At 51.0% G+C, this 23,885-nt stretch overlaps 2 protein-coding genes across 4 annotated transcripts in view; both read left to right on the forward strand.

Annotated features, from left to right (window-relative positions):
- The first annotated feature begins 1,890 nt into the window (after nucleotides 1–1,890).
- On the forward strand, nucleotides 1,891–13,414 carry AEN (apoptosis enhancing nuclease). Of its 2 annotated transcripts, XM_059879268.1 has the most exons (5): nucleotides 1,891–1,940; nucleotides 3,451–3,557; nucleotides 6,356–6,959; nucleotides 9,785–9,985; nucleotides 10,809–13,414. In XM_059879268.1, the coding sequence occupies exons 2-5, from the start codon at nucleotides 3,463–3,465 to the stop codon at nucleotides 11,043–11,045; spliced, it is 1,137 nt and encodes a 378-aa protein (XP_059735251.1). In that variant the 5' UTR covers nucleotides 1,891–1,940; nucleotides 3,451–3,462; the 3' UTR covers nucleotides 11,046–13,414. The 2 variants fall into 2 exon arrangements, with proteins under 2 accessions (XP_059735251.1, XP_003587594.2); XM_003587546.6 differs by lacking the exon at nucleotides 3,451–3,557.
- A 926-nt stretch (nucleotides 13,415–14,340) lies between these two features.
- Nucleotides 14,341–23,885, forward strand: part of ISG20 (interferon stimulated exonuclease gene 20) — a 36,195-nt gene continuing 26,650 nt past the window's right edge. Inside the window, exons 1-2 of one of the 2 annotated variants that reach the window (XM_059879269.1) lie at nucleotides 14,341–17,503; nucleotides 17,799–18,050. In XM_059879269.1, coding sequence (XP_059735252.1) covers nucleotides 17,823–18,050 — 228 coding nt within the window. In that variant the 5' untranslated portion in view covers nucleotides 14,341–17,503; nucleotides 17,799–17,822. The remainder of the gene's footprint in view (nucleotides 17,504–17,798; nucleotides 18,051–23,885) is intronic. The other variant, XM_002696514.6, reaches the window with a different exon arrangement.

Consider the following 23,885-nt stretch of genomic DNA (forward strand, 5'->3'; position numbering starts at 1 on the left):
CAGGTTCCTCTGTCTATAAGATTTCCCAGCAAGAATACTGAAGTGGGTTGCCATTTCTTTCTCCAGGGGATCTTTCTGACCCAGGGATAGAACCCATATCTTCTGCTTGGCAGATGATTCCTTACTGCTGAGCCACCTGGGAAACCCAATTCATATTCAGAATTGGGAGACTCCTTTATTTCCTAGGGTAATGTTGCAGAGCAAAGTTTAGACTGGGTGTGTGTCTGTGACTTTCCTTTGTAAAGTGGGAGACAGCTGGTTATACAAGGGGAGAGGGAAGCTGTACTCTAAAGACTCCAGTTCCATTCTCAGGTCTAGTCCCATGGGAGTCAAGGATCTGGTAACTGACTCTATTAAAACCCTTCCTGTCCCCAGAGTTGCCTCTGACAAAGTCACCTTGTCTGAAAACAGCTGCTCTGCATTCCTTCCCTTCTCTGTCTGTCCTCTCAATGTTGCCTCCTAGGGAGCTCAGGAATCTGTCCCAAGCTCTTCATCCTCCTTACCTAGCACTCTGGCTGGTCTTCTCACATGGTGCAGTGGTAAAGAATCTGCCTGCCAAGGCAGGAGACACAGAGATGCAGGTTTGATCCCTGTGTCACGAAGATCTCTGGAGAAGGAAATGGCAACCCACTCCAGTATTCTTGCCTGGGAAACCCCGTAGACAGAGGAGCTGGTGGGTTACAGTCTATGGGGTTGCAAAGAGTCAAACACAACTGAGCAGGCACACACACATGCACCACTCTGGCCATTAGGATCTTATCCTGCCTTAGAGTCCACAGTCACCCTGCTCCCACTCCTCTTTCTCCAGGCATGGTCCATTCCTCTCATACTGCAGCCAGAGTGAGCTCCCTCAAAAGTAAATCTGCTGGTGAACCAGCTCTGGCTGAAACTCTTTCAGCTCCCCCAAACTGTCAGGAATCTGAGTAGGAATGCTTATCTCTCTAGCGGCCTTATCCTTTGTCCTGCTTCCCTTAAATCTGTATTCTGATCAGAAATAGGCCCAGGTACCCCTGAGCCTCTGGTTACCTTGCGATGGCACTGATGCTTGCAAAATGGAGCTAGAAGGAATCTGACTTCTTAGGTAAGGGTCTTGGTTTGGATTCGAGCTGTTTTTCCTTAATTTCTTTAAATGTCAATCTCCTTAATTGTGAAACAGAAATAGTATCTCAAAGAGTTCATTAGACTAAATGGGTGTATTGCCTGGCATATTGTTAATGCTCAATAATAAATGCAAGCTCTTTATTATTGTTTTTATTATTCACGTTGCAGTAAGTTAGCTGTTAACCTCTGTTACTGTGCCGAACTGTGAGCAACTAGAATCTCCACCAACTGAGCTTATTCTATGTATCCCATTGCGGAGCCCATGGTAGGAACTTACTACTTATGAATAAAGTACTGCAAAAGGATCAGTGAAAAAAGTAGCGCCGAAGAAGCAATCCTAATTTAAAAAAATCTTTCTTTAGTGCTTATCAGGTATATTATTATTTCACCGGGTCTCCTCAGCACCGGAGGAGGTAGGGGCCACCTTCTTCAAATGTGGGTGTGTACACAGTAAGTCATTCTGCCTTTAGTGGCACGGAACTCATAAGAGTCCACATCCTCACCCAGGGAAGGGGATGAATTGGAGCCTGGGGACCTAGGTGGGAGCGGACCCTGGCGAGAAAAAAGGCCACAGTCCCCTCCAGTCGGCTTTAAAAAGTTCCGCGGGCGGGGCCCGCCTGGGCACAAACCACGCCCCTCTGGGAGTCCCCGCCCCTTATGCTCCCATTGCCAACCGGCAGCGAGCTAGGCTTCCGACCAATCAGAAGAGGCCTTAGGCGGGAGCTGCCGTCCAGCTAGCCAATAGGCGGGCGGCCGCGGCGGGGCTTGCCCGGGCGTGTAGCGGCTGCCGGCTCCCTGGACGCCACGTGCTGGCGTGAGGAGACTCGCGGGGCTTTCAGGTGAGCTCGGGGACCCTGCCGGGGATCTCGGGGTGGGGCTGGCTGGCGCGACATGTCCAGGCCGCGGAGGGGCCCCGCGAGAGGTGTCCGCCCCCAACTTGTGGCCGGGGACTCCTGGCCGGGCCGGCTCCGCTCCCGGGGCCGCGGGAGTGCAGGCCCGGCCCGGGGCGCCTCTTGGCCCGCATCGCGCCCTGCTCTAGGGTCTCGGGTCTGAGTGGGCGGCGCTGGGCAGTGGGCCCGGGCCTGGTGGGCGTTGGCCGGGCAGCCGCGACCCCTGAGTGACCAATGCCTCAGTCCCTCCCTGGTGAGGCCCGGCCGCCCGCAAGTCACTCCCCGGGAACGCCGGCGGCCGGGGGAGACTGAGCAGGCTCTCCTCGGACTTTCTTGTCTCATTTTAACTTTTCAGCGGCACAGGGGATCTCATCGAGCCGGCTTTTCTCAAATTCCCGCGATTATTAGTGTCCTGTTGCGGGGGGCGGGGCCGCGCAGTCTGAAATACAGATTCGAGGGCCCTTTTCCCCAAATGGCAGTTAAGGTGTGGGGGTAGGCCTGGAAATCAGACTTTTTAAACAGACGTCTTGATTGTTTTTGATAATGAGCTGCTTTTTGGAGGTGGGTGGCCTGGAGAATCCCAGGGATGGGGGAGCCTGGTGGGCTGCAGTCCATGGGGTCGCTAAGAGTAGGACATGACTGAGTGGCTTCACTTTCACGCATTGGAGAAGGAAATGGCCACCCACTCCAGTGTTCTTGCCTGGAGAATCCCAGGGACGGGGGAGCCTGGTGGGCTGCCGTCTTGGGGTCGCGCAGAGTCGGACACGACTGAAGCGACTTAGCAGCAGCAGCAGCAACCTAGTTGACGCTGGGTTTAATAAACCCTAGTTTTATGTTAGGTCAGCCATCCCCAACTTTTTTTTGGCACCAGGGACAGGTTTGGAAGACAGATTTTCCCATGGACTGGGAAGGCAGGGCGGATGGTTTCTGGATGATTCAAGTGCCTTATGGTTCTTTCTAATCTAATGGTGTTGCTGATCTGACAGGAGGTACCGGTCTGTGGCCCAGAGGTTGGGGACCCCTGAGTTAGGAGACAGTGGACCTAGGTGGGAGCGGTCCTGTTGGTCCTGTTCATCCAGCTCTTTAGTGCCAGAGCAGGGTCTAGAACTGCCCATCTTCCTGATGGCCAGCAAGTTGGTGGCCTTGAGGCCACTGGCGATTCTGACTTTGCAGTTCCTTTGTCCAAAGGCCTGGTGGCTGCTGATTCAGATGTTGGTTCTGGGTGGGAGAGAGAGTTGTTTGCTTCACTGAAACATTTGTTGTTTGAGCGAAGCTTCTCCCTAGCTTCACTGAGCCCAAGAAGAGGACTATGTGCCCTTGATGATTAATTGTTGGTTCTGATGTGTCAGCTAAGTCAGGACATGTAGAAGAGGACTGCTTTCATTTCTTGGAACAAAGAGCCCCTGAGACTTTTTTTTCCCCCTCCTCCATGCTACTCTGCGACCCCACGGACCTCCAGGCTCCTCTGTCCATGGGATTTCCCAGGCAAGAATACGGAGTGGGTTGCCGTTTCCTTCTCCAGGAGATCTTCCCGACCCAGGGATCCTGCGTCTCCTGCATTGGCAGGTGAATTCTTTACCACCATGCCACCAATTTCTGGCTTCTTTGAAACTTTGTCAACAGGTTTAGGGAGGCCATCGACCCTAGTCTGGGCCTCGGCTCCTGACATTGCAGGGTCCTTAGTCATCTCAGAGAAGGACAAGGTCCCTCCTCCCCTACAGAAGGCAGTTATTAGTGGGTCTCTGTCTTCTTAGACCTCATTCTCCCCATTACTGGGCCAAGGCAAGTTGAGGTTCTGTATCTGTCAGCCTCAGTAGGTGACTTGTGAATATGAAGAAGTTGATTATAGTTGAGAGCCCGTTTAAAAAGGAGAAGAGTTCTTGGGGTAAGGGGTCAGGAAGCAGAGGGAGGATGGGTCACGGAAACTCCCCTCTGGTCCAGGCATCACTGAATGGTAGGTAGTTCATCTCTCCTCCCATTTCTCTTAATCTCTGCTGCCCTTGCGCAGATTCCTATGTTCTTTTTCCATGTCTCTTCCTTTAAGGCAGTTGTGATCCTGTCCCCCTCTCCCTAAAACTCTGGAGATTGATGGTTCCCACCCACCTTTGGATGAAGCCCCAACTTTGACTTTTCTCCAGGGACAGTTCTCTCTTACTTTCCCGGTCTCCTCGCTCCTACCTCCTTTCTTTCCAGTTGCTGCACCCAAATCCTTGCTTTCCCACCATGAATCTGTCTTGCCTCTTGGACTTCGTGTCCATGTTTTTTTCTGTCTGCGTGCCCTTCCCTTCCTGGGCTGACTCGTGGACCTTTCTGAAACCCTTCAAAGTGTCTCCTCCACTGCCAGGCCTTCTCTAACTTAGCGTGTCTGCTTTTTAAATACCTGGCCTGATGACAGTCGTGGGTCCTTTCATATATTTATGTGTGTGTGTGGGTGTATGCAGGGAGTTTATAATGTATACATATAATAAATGTAAATATGTAGCGTAATGGGGATTTGGCCACAATACAAATATATACTAACCAGTGGAAAGCCTAGGATATGACACTGCTGACTCCACAGAAAATCCCTTTGATGCTATGAAGAATAGTTGATTCAGGAGTTAAGAATGAGCAGCTCAATTTTAATCAGATGTACTAGGAAATAGCATTTTCATGAATATAGTTGCAACTAAAATTGGTCACCTGTAAAGATTTCAAAGGCTACATCAAAGCATATAGTCTAGATGAAAGACGGATTAATGAACCAAGAGACTGAAATAATGGGGTGGGGGAGGGAAGGATTGGGAGTTTGGGATTAGCAAATGCAGATTATTACATATAGGATGGATAAACAAGTATAGCGCTGCTGCTGCTGCTCAGATGCTCAGTCATGTCCAACTCTTTGTGACCCCATGGACTACAGCACGCCAGGTTCCTCTGTCCATGGGATTTTCCTGGCAATAATACTGGAGTGGGTTCCCATGCCCTCCTCCAGGGGATATTCACGACCAAGGGATAGAACCCTCGCCTCCTGCATTGCAGGTGGATTTTTTTTTGTAATCACTGACCCACTGGGGAAGCCCCCTGTATAGCACAGGAAACTATATTCAATATCCTGTGATAAATCTTAATGAAAAAGCACATGAAAAGGAATGTGTGTGTGTGTGTGTGTGTGTGTGTATAACTGATCACTTTGTTATACAGCTGAAATTAATAACACTGTAAATCAGTTATACTCCAGTAACTTTTAAAATAATAATAATTAAAAAAAATACACATGGATTTTACCATTTCCTCTTCACAAGGGAAGGGTGGGTTTACATGCAAAGAACCTGAATTGGTTAGGTACTTATTCTGAGCTGAGTTAGTCCCTGCTTGACTGCTTCAAAGCGCTGGTTTTCTGGTCTATTCAAAATCTACCAGCTGACTTAGCACAGCAAATGAGATGAGGCTTCCCAGGCTACATCCTTGACTATTGGGAAGATGCCGGTCTTACTGCATGGGGTTTGTAAACCCACGTGAACAAACAGCTATTTCCTGTGACCATGGTGTGTGACAGGATCTCCTGTCAGCCCAGTGTTCAGGCAGGGAGAGCTTGGAGGAGGTCCCACGGAAGTCCGCAGCACTGTGCCTCAGGGCTTTTTTCTGTTTCTCCATTTTCGATTTGAGCTGGTTTACCAGCTCACCTATGCCTCTAGACCTCCATGATTAAACTACGAGTCCAACTATGTTAAATGTTTGTAGACAGTGTTATGACGAGTGAATTAGAAAGTCATATGTCATTTTGGTTAACACATACCAAAAATACAACTGTTGTGGGCTTCCTGTGAAATAGTTTCTCTAAGTTCTACTGTGGGTAGAAAAGGTTCTACCTTTACATTGCATAAAGCTTTTATTTGTTTATCCAAAATGGGATTTCGTATATATGTAACACCTCTGTAATCTTTATTTTCTCATTTTGTTTATTTTCTCTTAAACCTCTCTAAAAGTTTTTCATAATTTTTAGTTTAAGCTAACAATGTTGGAGGTAGGCTATGGTGTAGAATTTGAAAGCCTGGGTTCTGGGTTCACATCAGCCTTTGTTTATTAATTGGATGAATTACTAAGCCTTGATGCCTCACTTTTTGCACCTACAATACGGGGATAATAATACCTTTTTGAGTTGTGGGAAAGATTGAGTGATTCCATGTAAAGTACTTAAGACAGTGATTTTGCAGGTGATATTGACTCTGTGAGTGCAGTTATCATTAAAACAGGTCCTTGGCTTTGTCTGGTATCTTGCACGCTGTACAGCAGTTGCACACTGGCTGGAGGGAAGGGGTGTGGGGGGCAGGGCTGGCCGGGCTTGCTCCTCACCCCGCCCCTCTGCCCTGTTTCTCTCCCAGGCTGCTGCCCTGTTGGCAGATCACCTCCCAGGTCTCCCTGGCCCTGAGCGGTGCACAGATGGGGATGGTACCCCAGGAAGCTTCTGAGTCAGTGCAGTGCCCGAGCCCTTCCCTGGCCAGCCCGAATGCCAAGGATGTGCTTCGGAGGAAGCACAAGAGGAAGAGCCGACAGCACCAGCGCTTCATGGCCCGGAAGGCCTTGCTGCAGGAGCAGGGACTGCTGAGCCCACTCTGGGAGCCAGGACCCTCCCCTCTGCCTACGTTGCCCGGGGCCCCGCCAGGCACAGAAGCCACCAGCAGTGCCAGGCAGCGTCCGCGGGCTGAACCTGGAGGTGCTGGGTGCAGCAGAAAGCCAGCTCCCAGGGACTCTGCCGGCCCCTTGCCCAGCAAATGCGTGGCCATCGACTGCGAGATGGTGGGCACAGGACCCCGAGGGCGCGTGAGTGAGCTGGCCCGCTGCTCCGTGGTGAGCTACCACGGCGAGGTCCTCTACGACAAGTACATCCGGCCTGAGATGCCCATCGTGGACTACCGCACGCGCTGGAGCGGCATCACCCGGCAGCACATGCGCAAAGCCACCCCCTTCCAAGTGGCCCAGAAAGAGGTGAGGGCAGGGCGGGGGGCTTAGCCCAGGTCTGAGTTAACGTGTAGCCACTGGAAGCAGAGAGACCTTGGGAACCTTACTAAGCTTCTTCAAACAATGGGTTTCCTCTCCATAGGAAAGGGTGAGTAGAAATCCTGCCTTACCTGCATGGAGCGATTGCTGGCCGTCCCACGTGGTGGTGTGTGTGGAAAGGCTGTGCCTTTCCCACAAGATGGGAAACAGCTTATACTCCACATTTTCTTCTTCTGTTATAAAAGTACTACGTGTCTGCATAAAATGTATAAGGTCCATAGCATTGTCACCTTCAGGTGTTAATATTTTGGTATTTTTTTATGTTAGTTTTTAATTGCTTTGTTGTTGTTCAGTCAGTAAGTCATATTCCCACTCTTTGTGGCCCCATGGACTGCAGCATGCCAGACTTCCCTGTCCTTCACCACCTCCTGGAGTTTGCTCAAACTCATGTCCGTTGAGTCGGTGATGCCATCCAGCCATCTCATCCTCTGTCGTCCCCTTCTCCTGCCTTCCATCTTTCCCAGCAGCAGGATTTTTTCCAGTGAGTCAGCTCTTCCCATCAGGTGGCCAAAGTATTGGAGCTTCAGCTTCAGCATCAGTCCTTCCAGTGAATATTCAGGGTTGATTTAGGATTGACTGGTTTGATCTCCTTGCTGTCCAACGGACTCATTGCTTTGAGGAAAATTAATTTGTGGTTGGGACCACACTAACGTGCCAGGAACTCCCAAACATCCTTGAGCATAGGAAATATACCTAAATCCTTATTAACAATTTTGGATTCTTGTCCCAGATCCTCTCCGTAGAGGATCCTGCAAGTCTCTAGGTCTTGGGAGGGAATTGATGTGTGTTTCTAAAAACCATCGTGCTGTACAAACCTGTATGATAAATACCCTAGAGCTGATGGGGAAAATGGGGTTAGAGACACAACACTTAAGCTTTATCAATGACCCCCCAGATAAAAAGATAGAAGCCTAATAACAGTGGAAGCACAGTTTTGCACAGGTTCAGTGGTTAAGGAAAGTGTAAATTTACATATGGTGCTTTGTGAGCAAACTCCGGAAGATAGTGAAGGACAGGGGATCCTAATGTGCTGCAGTCCCTGGGGTCGCCAAGAGTCGGACCTGACTTGGCAACTGAACTGAACTGAACTTGCCTTGAAAAGACCCAGACACGACTTAGCGACTGAACTGAACTTGCCTTGATAAGACCTGGAGCACTCAGGGAAGTAGCTGTCGAGAGGATGGTGGCTTGTGCTGTGGTGGAGCGGTTAAGGGTGTTACCTGAAGTTAGGAAGTGGGAAGCCAGGTGTGGGAAGCATGCAGGTGAGCTAAGCTGGCTGGTAGACTTCTGAGGTGTGGGCACTTTGTGATTTCCCTGTGGCTCTGCTAAACTGAGTATGGTTTCTGCATTCACTCAATGTTTATCAAGGGCAAAATTTGCATTACTCTCAAGTCCCATCAACCAGGTTGGACCATTCTGCATTTTTAAACCAAGCATTGTAGCAAAGCTATACTTAACATTTCTGATTTGTTCTTGGGATGAGGTACATTTAGGGAATACTGATACAAGTCATCTTGTGTCTTCCTTTTTCACAGCAGATACAGTGTAAGCATTTCTCTTAAAAGGATATTTCAGGTGAGCTGATTAGGAATAGAGGCAGCAGGAAGGCAGACGGGTGGTGACCCCCAGCTCCTAGGGACGTCTCTTGGCCTGCCAAAAGCAGGCCCACGCTGGATCGGCTCACACTCTGAGCCAGTATGAATGGGGTGTGCTGAGTCCCTTCCCACCGTGTGGCTTGTGTGTATGTGTGTGGGGTGGTGGCCTATCCCTACCACTGAAGTCTAAGTGTGCCTTATCCATGTGCTATGAAAGCTGAGTTTAGTGATAAATCATGTGTCGCCAGCAGAGGTGGCTGTAGGAGGCTGGCAGTGGGTGATAAGGAGATGCGAGCCCAGGGAAGAGGGCTCCAGGGGTTTGCAGGCCCGTGGCCCTGGATGTGGCTTCCCCTGGAAGTCAGGAAAGAGAGCCTCACCCTGTGCAGATGGTCTGAGCTGAGCCAGAGAGCAGGTTCCGAGGGTGAGAGGTGGGAGTCCTGGACGGCAGAGGGGCAAAGGGACAGAATCCAGAAGACAGGGACTGCTGCGTTAGTGCTGAAAGAGCTGTCCTTGGTTGCGTGTCTCCAGTGCCTGGCACAGTTCTTTGGCTTCACCTGGCACGTCTCCCCGGACTCCCTCCTGTGAGCTGAGCTGTCACTGGGCACCACTAGTCTAGGCACACATGTCCCTGCATTTTACAATGAGCTTACATTGAGGGGCAGCTGAACAGGCCATGCGGAGCTGAACAGGTACTTAGACAACATGGTTAATCCCCCAGAGGAGAGAGCAGCAGGGGTCCTGGTGGCAGCCGGGGCAGACTCCTGATGTTTAAAGCTGAGCCCTGATGTGAGAGGGGCTGGTGGAAGTTGGGGGCAGAAGTAGGTGGGAGAGGGTCGGGGGTGGCTAAGTCTTCCAGGCTGAGAAGAGGCTGGGCCAGGAGGAAATATGCTTGTCTGGGATAACCTACCCATCTAAGAGCTCCTTAGTGCTCACAGCCACCCCACCAATGTGGTTGCCAGCTTTCCCATTTTGCAGGTGTGGGGGAAGCTTAAACAGGCCCCTGGTGATAGTGAGTAATGAGTCAAGGGTCTGCATTCAAACTTTGAGCAGCCTGATTAACTGTGGGGCCCATGGTCACCCCTATCTACGCTGCCTCCCCCCACAGGGGTCCCTGGACCACTGAGATGTGGCCCTTCCTGACTCCTCCTCTGTTCACAGATCCTCAAGCTCTTGAAGGGCAAGGTGGTGGTGGGCCACGCCCTGCACAACGATTTCCAGGCCCTCAAGTACATCCACCCTCGGGGCCAGACCCGGGATACCACCTCCGTCCCCAGCCTCCTCAGCCAGCCAGGGCTCCACGTCCGGAATCGTGTCTCTCTTAAGGACCTGGCCCTGCAGCTGCTGCACAAGAAGATCCAGGTGTGTGGGGCCGGAGGGGAGTGGAGCGGGGAGCCAGGGGCCATGGGCAGGCAGTGCGGGGCCTGCCACTTCCCCAGCCTGGTCCTGGGACTCCCAGGTGTACACAGAACCCTGGGCATTTTCTCTCCACCCTCCTCTTCAGTAAGTTGTGACTGGAAGCCACCTGCTCCCAGGCTGCTCTCTTTAGATCCATCTCCCACCCAGTTCCTGCTTCTGTCCTCTCGTTCACGTGTAGAATTCCATCTCCTCCAACCAGGAGTGGTCAGGGGTACCTGTCAGTCTTGGTCCTCCTGTGTTTCACATTCATTATTCCATCTGCTCCGCAAGCCTTTGAATTGGGTTTAATGTATTTATTTTTTCCATATGACTGCGTCGAGTAGATCTTTGTTGCTGCCTGCGAACCTTCTCCAGTTGCGACAAGTGGAGGCTGCTCTCTGGTTGCGGTGCTCGGGCTTCTCAATGCAGTGATTTCTCTTGTTGCAGGGTGTGAGCGAAGCCCATGGCCTATGAGATCTTCCCGGACTAGGGAATGAACCCATGTCTCCTGCATTGGCATGCAGATTCTTTACCACTGAGCCACCCGGGAAGCCCAGAATCAGGGATTTTTAAACTAGTTTTTATATTTAAGGAGATAGGCGAAAGAGATGGTTTGTGATACCGCTGGCATTCCAGCGCTTTTCTTTGTGACTGGGTCCCATGTCCTTCTCACAAGGCTGTGCACCCGTGTTCTGAGAGTACACGTCCCTGGGCCCTGACCCAGAGCCCGGGTCGCCTAACTTCCCCCCAGGACCGCGGGCAGTGACACGTGGGCTCTCGTCCGCAGGTGGGCCAGCACGGGCACTCGTCAGTAGAAGACGCCGTGACAGCCATGGAGCTCTACCGGCTGGTGGAGGTGCAGTGGGAGCAGCAGGTGGCCAGCAGCCTCCGGGCGCCGCCTGAGGACAGAGAGCCCGACAGCAGCACAGACATGGAGCAGTACATGGAGGACCAGTACTGGCCGGCGGACCCGGCCCAGGGCACCAGCGGAGACCCGGGGGCAGCGCCGGGCAGAAGGGAGTGAGGGAGGAGAAGCTCCCCTGGGGAACGGGGACAGGAGAGCGCCTGGGGCAGGATGCCTGGCTGCCCCCAGGGTCTGAAGAGTTGGGACCACCTGCCCACAGCATAGCCCTCCCCTCTCTAGGGCTGTTGTCAGCCCTTCCTCCCCCAACTCCTGTGGTTTTGCAAATGGCACTTTATAGACGCCGTGAAAATGGCAGGTGGGCTAGAACCCAGCAGAAGTAGGGAATGCACCAACGGATGGCATCAAGCCACCCCCACCCTCATGCTGTGCTCTAAAGGGATCAGCCTCCTTGGGGGTGCTGGGTGGGGGTGTCAGTATTCCAGAGTTCCCTTATCTCCACCCAGTGACCTGGGGCAAAGTATTCTTCCCTGTTGTCACCAGCTACCTCTTCCTCCAGAGTCACTTTCTAGAGAATAAGTATGCCCTGAGGCTATACAGTTAAGGCCACTCCAAGGCCATTTTGTCCCTTTCTGAACTAGAACTCTGGCAGCAATGGAACAGCAGAGACCTCAGACCATGGGGAGCTGGGTCCTCACCTGCTTGCGGGGAGGAGTCACCAGGTGCTCTTCTGGGAGGAGGGAAGGCAGATAAGCTCTGGGTGGAGGCTGGCATATGTATCTTGACCCAAGGCAGGTATTCCTCCTGCCCACCCAGCGCTAGTCCCTCAAGCAGAAGTCTGAGAAACAGTAGAGCAGTTTAAATTCTGGGACCCCTCTGCAGAATTGCCCACTGGGATCTTTATTTATTGAGAGCAAGACCACAGGTCTCTAGGGGTGCAGAGGGCAGGTCTGCCAGGGTTAGACTGGGCATTAGCAGCTGTGTAGTTGTGCTCACACTTGGGTGGGTGCCCCCAGCCACTTGTGGTTGGGTGAGTGGGTGGGTTTTCTCTAAATTACTAAAAATGTTCTCTGTCAGGATTCATCCCCCACCCCTCTGTCCTTTTTCCCTAAAGGACCAGTTTTGTGGTATTGGGGTACCTGAGAGCTCAAGTCACACAGAAACTCTGAGCCCCATCTTAGCTCGCCACTTAATAGCTTTGAGACCTAGGTAAGTGTGTGACTTCACTCAAGTCTGATCCCTCATCTGTAAAATGGGGATAAGGGTACCACCTACCTCACAGGATTGTTAGGCTCTGTGAGCTGTGTTTTTTTTAAGGATTAGTGTTAGGTTCTTCCAAGTAACACCTGAACACACCCTGGGGCCATTTGAGGGCTTTGACCCCAGAAATGAAATATTTCCAGCCTTATCAGTAAACAAAGGAAGTCACAGTCATCAACAACTGCAGATTGCAGCCCTTAAACAGTGAACTGATGAACCCGGAAGAAACTCAGGGCTGAAAAGAATACCTGCCAGCTAGCAGTCATCAGACTAGCCACTCCCTACAGGAGAGCCCTGAGAAAACTCAGGATGTGAAACACAGGATACCAGCCCCAGAGAGCTGAGGTGCAAGTCAAAGGAATGATTTCAGCTTGAGCCCAGACTCTTGCATCTTCCCATACATAGAAAAGCACTAAACTCCTTAATTCGAGATTTCTGGTTTTAACTAGCATCGTATTTTGATGTTTGGGACCACTTGCCCTTTGTTTCAAAACTCCTATATAACCTGACTCCACTCCTCGCCTGCTCAGATCAGAGCTCTGAAATGCTGGCTCCTGGGCTGCAGTCCTCATTTTGCACCCAAATAAAACAACTCGCATCTCTCACGTTGTGCATTTTTTGCCCAGACAGGACTTGTTCTTGTGGCTATTCCAGTAGGTGGGGCACGGGCCACCAAGCACAGCTCAGAGGTTGTGGGCCCTCACGCTCCCTGTGCTGCACGGATTTGGTATCAGTCAGCAAAGCAGCAGGGCCAGAGAGTGAGAGACACTCCTGAAAACGAAACAGCAAACGCAGGGCCGCAGACTGTTCTGGGAGCTGGCTGAGTCACTGACCAGCTGCTGATCGGCTTCCAAGACTTTGTTCTAGGCTCCTGAAAAGCCTAGCTGATGCCACACTCACAGCTGAGCAGCTGCTTAAGGGCTTTGGGCTTTGGGCTGAGGGATGGAGCTGTTCACATGTGGAGGTGTACTGGGTTTAAAATCAGCTTTGTACAACCGTTCTGGAATAAAACCCAACTGCAAAAGTGGGTGAAATGGCCTTTTCTTTGAATCCTCCAGCCGAGGTGGGAAGGGACTTGCTGAAGGGCTGTGGGACCCCAGGGCACCGAGTCTTGCTGGGCGCTTTGGCCTTTGAGGTGGGTGGCTTTCAAGATGGTGCTTTGGAATGTGGCCAGAAAATCTTAGAGCTACAGAATGTATGTAGTTTATTTTTTTATGTAAGTGCCCTATCACGTATAGAGTACAAGTTTATTAAACTTGTTTCTCTTTGAAGCTATGTACTCACTTTTTATCTTTTTTTTTTTTTTTAGTTTTAAATATAAAATACACAGCTTAAAATTTACCATCTTAACCATTTTTAAGTGTAGAGTTAATAGTGTTAAACACCCACTATGCAACTCATCTCCAGAACTGTTATTATCTTACAAAACTGAGATTCTATGCTCATTAAACAATAACCCCTCAGACCCTCCTCCTTTCAGCTCCTGGCCACTCCCATTCCACTTTGATTTTGTGTGTTTGATTAGGTACCTCATATAAGTGAAATCTGACTCAATGGACGAGTTTGAACAAACTCCAGGAGATAGTGAAGCACAGGGAAACTTGGTGTGCTGCAGTCCGTGGGGTTGCAAAGAGTGGAACATGACTGAAAAATGATAAGTTAAATCCTACAGTATTTGCCTTTTCGTGTCTGGCTTACTTCACTTAACAAAATGTCCCCAGAGTTCATCTCTGAGGTTGTAGGATGTGTCACCATTTCCTTCCATTTTCAGGCTGAGTAACATTCATTTGGATGTCCATGCCATCGTTTATTCATCCATCCATCCACGGACCAGCATTTTTATTGTTAATAATGCTACTGTGTCTCTCCAGGACTCTGCTTGCGATTCTTCTGGATATACACCCAGAAAAATGGGATTGCTGGCTCATGGTAGTTCTGCGTTTAATTTTTTAAGGGATCTTACATTGTTTTACACAGTGACTGCACCATTTTACATTCCCAATGGCTACACGAGTGTCCCAATTTCTCCACATCCTCACCAATATATGTTATTGTCATCTTTTTGGTAATAACCATTTTGACAGGTGTGAGGTGGTTACTCGTTTTGATTTGCACTCCCCTGATTTAATGTTGAACATCTTTTTCACATGTTTATTGGTATATAGTTTATTTTTAATTCATTCTTTTTGTGTATTTAAAAATGTATTCCACTAGTACAGTTTGGTGTGTTTTAAGTTGAACCACATGGAATTGCTATATCCGACTGAGGTGGTTCCATCTGTGGTATGTAATTTTGGAATTCACATACATATTTTAGGGGTTTGTGACCGCTGGATTTCAAAGGGCAGGTTGCCTGTAGGGAGAGGGATGTGACCTACCAATGGGCCAGCTGTGGCAGGGTATGGGTCAGCTAAGGTGGAGAGGTTTGCCAGGAGTGACTCACTTTCCTGCTGGCGCCTGGGGACTTGGTCTGAGTGACACTAGTTAAACCTGGGAAGCAGCACCACTAGGAACCCTGCAGCCCATCGCCTGGCTGGAGTCAGGCATTCCTCCCCTAGGCTGTTAGCAGTTCCTGTGTCCTCAGCACACGGTTGTTATTCAGTCGCTCAGTCCTGTTCGACTCTTTGCGACCCCATGGACTGCAGCACGCCAGCCTTCCCTGTCCATCATCACTTAGAGGTTGCTCAAGTTCATGTCCATTGAATTGGTGATGCTATCCAACCAACTCATCCTCTGCCACCCCCTTCTCATTTTGCCTTGAGTCTTTCCCAGCATCAGGATCTTTTCCAATGAGTTGTCTCTTTGCATCAGATGGCCAAAGTATTGGAGCTTTAGCATCAGTCCCTCCAAAGAATATTCAGGGTTGATTTCTTTCAGGATTAACTGGTTTGATCTCCTTGCTATCCAAGGGACTCTCAGGAGTCTTCTCCAGCACCACAATTCGAAAGTATCTATTCTTCAGGGCTCAGCCTTCTTTAGGGAGTTAACTTTTTCAATGTATGTTCAAGTAGCAAGAATTTTGCATCTTCTCGTAAATCAGGGTAATAATCCTTTATGCATTTGAGGAACAAGAAATCCCCAGACAGTCTGAATTCAAGGAAAAGTTGCTCATTCAGAATGGGAACCAAAACCTCTAACTCAAATTTGAACCAAGAACAACACACAGCAACAATGCCATACCCTTCACACATATTTCAGTATCCGGTTTTCTTTTTGAGGTCTGTTAAATGAAGCTGGATGTCTCATGGTGAATACATTAAGAACCTGGGGAAATTCCTTTCCAAGCCACAAATCTTTGTGACAGTTTGGTGGCAGATTTGACAGCTCAAATCTTGTTCCATCTGGATCTGGGGTAGGAAGTAAGAGGGGGGTGATCAACTCACCCCAGTACCTACAGACAATTTCCTCATTAAAGCTGATTTTATTTTTGCCCCAGCTGTAACTCTCTTATTCAATAGATACTGAGTGCTCCTTATGTACTAGACATTGTTCTAAAGGGTCAGAGTTCTAGCCTGGGAGAGCTGTCGACTTAAAAAAATATTCACAATCTAAAAGTTGAGAGTTAACGTTTTATTCAGTGGGATTTTTAGGACTTCTACCCACTCCAGTATTCTTGGGCTTCCCTTGTGGCTCAGCTGATAAAGAATCTGTCGGCAATGCAGGTGACCTGAGTTCAATCCCTGGATTGGGAAGATCCCATTTAGAAGGGAAAGGCTACCCACTCCAGTATTCTGGTCTAGAGAATTCCATAGACCGTATAGTCCATGGGGTTGCAAAGAGTTGGACACAACTGAGTGACTTTCATTTCAGGCCAGGGAGGCGGCATCTGAAGTGACCCTGGGAGAACTGCTTCAAGGAGGTGAGGGGAGGAACCAGGTTATACAGAGGTTTTGAAACAAAGTTTTGCAAAAAAAAAAACAAAAGGGAAGTTTTTAACTTTTGTAACAAAAGTTCTGCAAAAGTTTTGGGTAGTCTGAACATCAAAAGATTATTGTTAATTAAAGAAAACCAGATATCCCAAGGGCTTCCCAGGTGGTGCTAGTGGTAAAGAACCCGCCTGCCAATGCAGGTAGCCGTAAGAGGCGTGGCTTCGATCCCTGGGTTGGGAAGATCCCCTGGAGAAGGGCACGGCAACCCAGTCCAGTCTTCTTGCCTAGAGAATCCCATGGACAGAGGAGCCTGGCCGGCTGTGGTCCATAGGGATGCAAACAGTGTGACATAGCTTGAATGCATGCACAGATATCCCAACTTAAGGAATTTAGTGTTTTTCTATGCATGGGAAGGTGCAAGAATCTGGGCTCACTGGAGTCATGCCTTTCATATGCATCTCAGCTATCCCAGGCCAGTATCCTGTGTTCTTTTCACATCCTTAGCTCCCTTGGGCTCACCATACGGAGAGTGGCTACAGTCTGATGACTGTTGGATTGCAGGTACTCTTACCTTCCTGAGTGCCCTTAGGGTTCACCAGCTCACACTGGAGGGCTATCCTGCTGATGATGGTGACATCCTTGTCTACGGATATGGCAGGAGATACTCCATTTCTCAGAGCATCAGTTCAGTTCAATTCAGTTGCTCAGTCGTGTCCAAATCTTTGCAACCCCATAGACTGCAGCACACCAGGCTTATAGTCCCTAGGTAATACAGCCAGGCTGGTGGGGACTCCCCCCAAGCCTGCTTCTCCTTGTCCTCAAACAGTGTCAGCATAGCCGGAGGCAGAGCCCTTCAAAGGCAGACATGACCGTTTCTGAGACACCCCTAAGCTGGTGGAGTCTCTAGGGCTCCCTCACTGCCTCCTTGCCTCTGCTGGGTCAGCGGTTGGGGCCAGTCCCCCTTGTGTCCCAGTGAGTAACCTCAGTGTCCCAAGAGCCAGTTCTCCCTGCCCTCGAGAAAGACCTCACAGAACGTCAGATTTGGTGGCGGCTCCGGAAGTTGTGGGACTGTCTGCGGGCTCCAGTCTCGGGGATGTTTATTCTCTGAGCAGAGGGTGAGAAACAAGAGACAGATGTTGCAATCTACAACATTTCACATCAGCCGCGTCACCTGAGGAGGGGTGGGCTTGAGGGATTAGGTGGAGGGGCAGGGGCAAAGACAGATAGGACACCCAGACACGGATGTGTCAGCCTCGTCAGTCCTGAGTCAGCCAGCTTCATCAGTCCTGACTCAAGCTACTGAGCTCCCGACAGGCCGGCAGCCCTAGGAGACGAGGCAGCCCAGCCCACGTGCCCGGCCTCCACCCCTGACTTCACTTGATAACAAACCAGAAACTGAAACAGGGTCAGATTCCCGGCTTGAAGTCAGAGATGAGTCACTGCTAAGAGCAACTGCAGTAGCTGAGAAAGGGGCATCAGAGAGGCAGGCAGGTGAGAGTGGGGGACAGGATGGGGGCTTCCAGACATTTCTCCGGGGCAGTGGCCAGGGGTGGTGGTGGGAGGGGGGCATCTTGGTCCTGAGGCTGCCTGGCAGGACCGGGAGAGGCCGTGGGATCGCCAGGTGAAGAGGCCGGTTGGGGTGGCAAGCAGCCAGCTTCTCTCTGTGCCAGGTGGTGGTTGTGACGAAGGGCAGGGCAGAGGGTGTAGGCTGCCTGGAGGTGGCTGAGGACGCCTGGCACCTCGGCCGGCCTTTCAAATGATGGCTGTCCTGCCGCCCCCTGTCCAGCACACCTGAGGGTCCTGGTGGAGCATGGCAAGGAGCGCGGACGTGGTGGCCATGGACTGTGAGATGGTGGGGCTGGGGCCCTTCCGGGAGAGTGGCTTGGCTCGCTGCAGCCTTGTGGACTACCACGGCTCCGTGTTGTACGACAAGTTCATCCGGCCCGAGGGTGACATCACTGACTATAGGACCCCGGTCAGCGGAATCACAGCTCGGAACATGGAGGGGGCCACTCCGTTTGCCGTGGCCAGGCTGGAGGTAAGCGAAGGGCCGGATGCCAGCCAGGCCCACACACACACACACACGCGCGCGCCCCAACACATACACGCTCCTCTGGCGCTTCCCCTGGGTGCTGATCTGTGACCCGTAATTCCAGCCATGTCCGACTCCCCGCCACCCCTGCACCAGGGCATGAGAAACCCATTGGTGTGGCCATCGCATCCCCAAAGATCAGACATCAGACACCCTTAGGCTTGCCTCTGGGAGCAGCCTTCACGGCATCTGGTCCACCTTGCTGGTCTCATGATGGGGACACAGTCCTGCCTGATGTTCCCTGCACACTGATTTGGGGGCTAGATTCCCCATTCTCTCCCCTACACCGGCTGCCTCTGGGAAATGGGGGATGGATGGGTCTTGGAGGCCCTCACTGGCAGGGGGCCCCTCCCTGAGCCCCCGGGAGAGCTCACACCCAGACCCCCACAGGCCATCCATCCTTCCAGGTGGGTGGGGCGTGCCAAAGTCTCCCAGTCCTCTTGTCCTCCAGCTTGCAACGCCTCTAGTTTACTTTCTGTTTCTCTGAATCACTCAGTGAAAAGGAAACTCAACCCCGCCAGAAGTGGCACCAGGGTTTAGTCATTTCTGGGAAGGTGAGCTCAATTTGGGGAAGTTCACGAAGAACACAAAGGCCCAGGGTTCACTTTAGTCCCATGTACTGCTCATGCGTGCGGCTCCCTGTGCCAGAGACGAGGCCAGAACAATAGCCACTGTTTTCTGAGCACTGGCTACTCACTGGATGCTCCCCGAGTTCCATCTGGGAGCTCAATCATGCCTCACAAAGCAGCCTGCCAGGAGCGTCCTCTGGAGCTGTTAGGTCAGGGCCAAGAGGGCCAGGTTTGAATCCTGGCTTTGCCCCTTACCTGCTAAGTGACCTTGTGCAGGTTCCTTGAACTCTCTGTATCCCGTTTCCCCGATGGGAGTGAGAACAGTAGCAATCTCACAGGATTATTGTGAGGATTGAGAAAGGGCTTGGAAAGAGCGCCTATCGAAGTATTAAAAACCCATTAACTAGGGACTTCCCTGGTGGTCTGGTGGTTAAGACCCTGCACTTCCAGTGTAGGGGGTGCAGGTTTGATTCCTGGTCAAGGAACAAAGATCCCACATGCTGTGTGGCATGGCCAAAAAAAAAAAAACCACACAGAGAACAGAATAAACCTGCTACTTGTTACGATTCTTCCCTTGTTCCCATATTACAGATGAGGAAACTGAGTCTCTTGAACTAAATGTTGGTTTGCTAGGGCTGCTGAAACAAAGTACTGCAAAGTGGTTTAGACAAGAGAAATGTCTGTTCTCACAGTTCTAGAGGCTAGAAGTCCCCGGTCAAGGTGTCAGAAGGCTCCTGAGGGGGGCAGACCTGACCTGTGTCTCTGTCTTGGCCGCTGACGGTTTGCTGGCCATCTGTCTGTTCATTTATTTGGGGCTGCACTGGGTCTTCGTTGCGGAGCACAGGCTTCTCGCTGGCTTGGAGCACAGGCTCCAGGTGCACAGGCTCCAGTAGCTGCAGCATGCTGGCTTGGTAGTTACGGGCTCAATAGCTGTGGCTTAGTTGCTCTGTGCCGTGTGGAATCTTCCCCGACCAGGGATCAAACCCACATCCCCTGCGTTGGCAGGCAGATTCTTATCCTGCTGGCCATCTTTGATGGTCCTTGGTCTGGAGAAATGTCACCCCAATCTCCGTCTTCGTGTTCACACGGCATTCTCCTTCCATGCAGGGCTCTGTACCCAGATTTCCCTTTTATAAGGACACCTGTCATATTTGCTAGGGCAGTGGTCCCCAACCTTTCTGGCATCCGGGACTGGTTTCATGGAACACAATGTTTCCATGGGGCTGGGGGGATGGTTTCAGGATGATTCAAGCTCAGTAGGGTTTGAGCTCCTCTGAGAATCTAATGCTACCACTGATCTGAGAGGAGGCAGAGCTCAGGTGGTGATGTGAGTGATGGAGAGCGGCTGTAAATACAGGGGAGGCTTCGCTCACACCTCCTCTCACCTCCTGCTGTGGGATCTGGTTCCTAACGGGCAATGCACTGGTAGTTGGGCACCCCTGTGTTACGGAACCAACATACTCCATTATGACATCGTAAAAATAACATCTGCCGTGACCCCATTGAGATGGTCGGGGCTGGGGTTTCAACAAGTGGATTTGAGGGGGAACATATTCAACCCATATCACTGAGTATCTCTTACAAGTTCAGATAAATAGAATGTAGAAGGCTTAAAACCTCTAGACTTGTGTGTCCAATAGAGCACCACCTGTGACTAGTGAGCACCTGGAAAGTGGCTGGTCTGAACTAAGATGTAAATATAAAATACGCACTGGATTACAAAGACCTGAATTTTAAAAAGAACCATAAAATGCCTCAATAATTAACATGGATTATATGTTTGATGATATTTTGGTATGTTAGGTTAAATAAAACATATTGAAAGTAATTTAACCTATTTCTTTTAACTTTTAAAATATGGCTGTTGATGATTTAAAATTACACACGTGGCTCATGGTATGTTTCTTTCTATTGGACACCACTGTTCTAGAGTTGCTAACAGGATACTACGGAGCCCAGAGGAGGGGCCACAGTATGTCAGGGGGTTCTAGAAAGGCTTGGCGAGGCTGGTACTGTTTGCCAAAGGAGTGGGAGGATTCAGTGCTTGCAGCTCAGTGTGCCATAGGGAGCCACTGAAGGTTCTTGAGCAAGAGCATAGCAGGATCAAAACCACTGTCAATAAAACCTGAACTGGGGTGCTGGGGAGACTGGATGGGAGTGAGGAAGGAGATGACAATAGAGAGGAATCAGAGAGACTGAGGAGCTGTCGCAAGGATCTTAGTCATCGGCAGCATCTGGAGATTGGGCAAGAAGGAAATGTTAGGACAGAGAACAAGAAGGGGAGGGCAACACGAAGGGAGGTGCGGCTGTTCAGGTGCCGATGGGAGGCCAAGGGACCCTGCGTGGAGCTGCCCACACTCAGATCCGCACTGAGCAGTCAGGTGGGTGGCATGGCATCTCTTCTCCTCCTTCCCCATCCCTCCCTACCCCAAGGTGGAAGAAAGGGCAGAAGAGTCCAGAGCAGGGGAGAGGAGGCCACAGAGAAATGCAATTCCCTGGACGCCCTCAGGCACCAGCCTGGGAGTTAGGACACCTTGGTCCTCATCCACACTTGGTGCTGAAATGCTTTTGTTTCTCAGCTGGAGATGATGCCAGGCCCTTCTGGTGTGTGACATGGGGTGCTGCCCAGAGTAGGCGCTTAATAGCCATTCAAGAGGGCTTCCCAGGTGTCTCCAGTGGTAAGGAATCCACCCGCCAATGCAGGAGACGCAACAGACACAGGTTCAATCCCTGAGTTGGGAAGATCCCCTGGAGAAGGAAACGGCTACCCTCTCCAGTATTCTTGCCTGGAAAATCCCAAGGACAGAGGAGCCTGGGGGCTATAGTCCATGGGGTCGCAAAGAGTTGGACACAACTGAGCACATACACTCACACACACACACACACTCACAGCCGTACAAGGAGGGAGGCGGGAATCCAAAGGCAGGGCAGCTCTCGGGAACCACCTTGTGGTTCACATTTCCTGCTCTGTCACTGATGGTTGGTGTGACATTTGGCAAGTTACTGAAGCTTTCTGAGCCTCTGTTGTCTCATCAGTGAAGGAGGGCTAATGCGTCCTCCCTGGCCTTGTGAACGCTGGGTGTGGTGATGTGGTCTGTAGCTCTAAGCACAGTGCCTGGTTCAGGGTTGACTGTCACTCCATGTGCCCCTGGAGAGGGCAGGGCAGAAACTCAAATTTTACATCCAGTCCTCTCTCCAACTTCCCCTGAGAACTGCGGGCTTAGATTCTGGTCCTCATTTTCTGCACAGGGTAAGCTCCCTGCTCATCTCTCCCATCCGGCTGTCAGAGAAACTTCCCCAGGCCTGGCTCAGATCACAGTCCCCACTCTCATCCCCACCCCCTGGTTCAAATACCTGCAAAGGCTGCCTGTTGCCTAGAGTCCCCTTAACCCAACGTCCATAGTCCCTCAAACCCCATCTACTTACCTTTTCTGGCATCTCTCTCAGCTCAGCCATCACCCCCCAGTGCTTCAGCCCCATCCCGTGCCCCTCCCATTCCCCATTCCTTCCCCTGCCGTCCTGGCAGGCTCAGGCCAGGGGTGTCCTGTGTGAGGCTCTTCCTCACTCCTCACCCTCCCCACCCCCACTCCATCCACTCACTCACCCCCCACTCACCCTCCTTGCTCTAGCCCACACACTTGGCATGCAGAATCTCAGTTCCCTGACCAGGGATCAAACCCATGCCCCCTGCAGTAGACGTGCAGAGTCCTAACCCCTGGACCGCCAGGAAGTCCCAGAGACGGCACACTTTAGAGCTTGCCTACCCACGCGCATGGGCCTGCCTAGCTCTGCAGCTCCTGCAGGGTATTTTATCTACCCCAGGTTGGAGACTGTGCTTTGAACATAACAGGTGCCCTGAGAATGTTTGTGGGGCTGGAGTTGAACCGATTTTCATAATAGTACAGGAGTCCTGGGGCTTACCAGGTGGCACTAGTGGTAAAGAACCCGCTTGCCAATGCAGGAGACCTAAGAGACACAGGTTCAGTCCCTGGCGGACTGAAGAGGGAGGAAGATTCCCTGGAGGAGGGCGCGGCACCCCACTCCAGTATTCTTGCCTGGTGGGCTACAGTCCATGGGGTCACAAAGAGTTGGACACAACTGAAGTGACTTAGCATGCACAGGAGTCCTGGCAGCTGCGTGGACCAGAACTGCCTCTGCCCTCATGTTGGCCTTTGCTGTCAAGATGCAGTAATACATGCAGGGGGCAGGGAGCAAGCACACTCTCTTCAGACTTGGCTGGACATGGGTCCAGTCCCAGCTCTGCCTCCTGATTGCCCCATGTCCTCCGGCTTGTTGCTAAACCTCTCTGTGACATAGGGGTGATGTGACAAAGTAGCACAGGTGTATCCAGCAAGATGTCCAGGCCCTGTTCTAAGTGCTTTCAGCACACCACTACCTTTACTCCCCACCACAGTCTGGAAGGTAGTCTCATCACTCCATTTTACAGATGAGCACACTAAGGCACAAGGCTGAGCAGACTGTCCAAGGAAGGGGAGGAGCAGAGACTCAAATTCTGTCCCCAGGACTTACTCTGCGATGTTCCAATCCTGTGATCAGTGTGTGAATCCTGTGAATTCACTTAACTGTGAATGCTAAGAGCCTGGTGGTGTTTTTCAGTCATCAAGTCCTGTTCGACTCTTTGTGACCCCATGGACTGCAGGACACCAGGCTTCCCTGTCCCTCACTATCTCCAGGAGTTTGCCCAAGTTCATGTCCACTGAATCGGTGATAGCATCCAACCATCTCATCCTCTGTTGCCCTCTTCTCCTTCTACCTTCAATCTTTTCCAGCATCAGGGTCTTTTCCAATGAGTTGTCTGTTTGCATCAGGTGGCCAAAGTATTGGAGCTTCAGCTTCAGCATCAGTCCTTCCAGTGAGTATTCAGGGTTGATTTCCTTTAGAATTGACGGGTTGATCTCCTTGCTGTCCAGGGGACTCTCAAGAGTCTTCTCTGTGCCTGGTGTACACACAGTGTCAGGGCAGCATGAGAGGGAAGCTGAGGGGTGAGGCAACTGCCATCATTTTCTTTTTGTTTTAAGATATATATATATATATATATATTTAAATTTTTATTTATTTATTTTTGACTGTGCTGGATATTCACTGTTGCAAGGGTTTTTCTCCAGTTGCAGCGAGCGGGGTTATTCTTTAGTTGCAGCACACGGGGTGGGCTCTAGGGTGAGACGGCTTCCGTAGTAGCAGCTCCCGGACT

This window comes from Bos taurus, chromosome 21, assembly GCF_002263795.3.
Source record: "Bos taurus isolate L1 Dominette 01449 registration number 42190680 breed Hereford chromosome 21, ARS-UCD2.0, whole genome shotgun sequence".
Lineage (NCBI taxonomy): Eukaryota > Metazoa > Chordata > Mammalia > Artiodactyla > Bovidae > Bos > Bos taurus.

Bases quoted from the DNA above. Each gene is read 5' to 3' on its own strand.
- AEN (XM_059879268.1), top strand. From the start codon at position 3,463: ATGGGATTTCCCAGGCAAGAATACGGAGTGGGTTGCCGTTTCCTTCTC. The intron at 3,558-6,355 runs GTGAATTCTTTA...TTTCTCTCCCAG, and splicing joins TGCGTCTCCTGCATTGGCAG to GCTGCTGCCCTGTTGGCAGA. The intron at 9,986-10,808 runs GTGTGTGGGGCC...TCTCGTCCGCAG, and splicing joins TGCTGCACAAGAAGATCCAG to GTGGGCCAGCACGGGCACTC.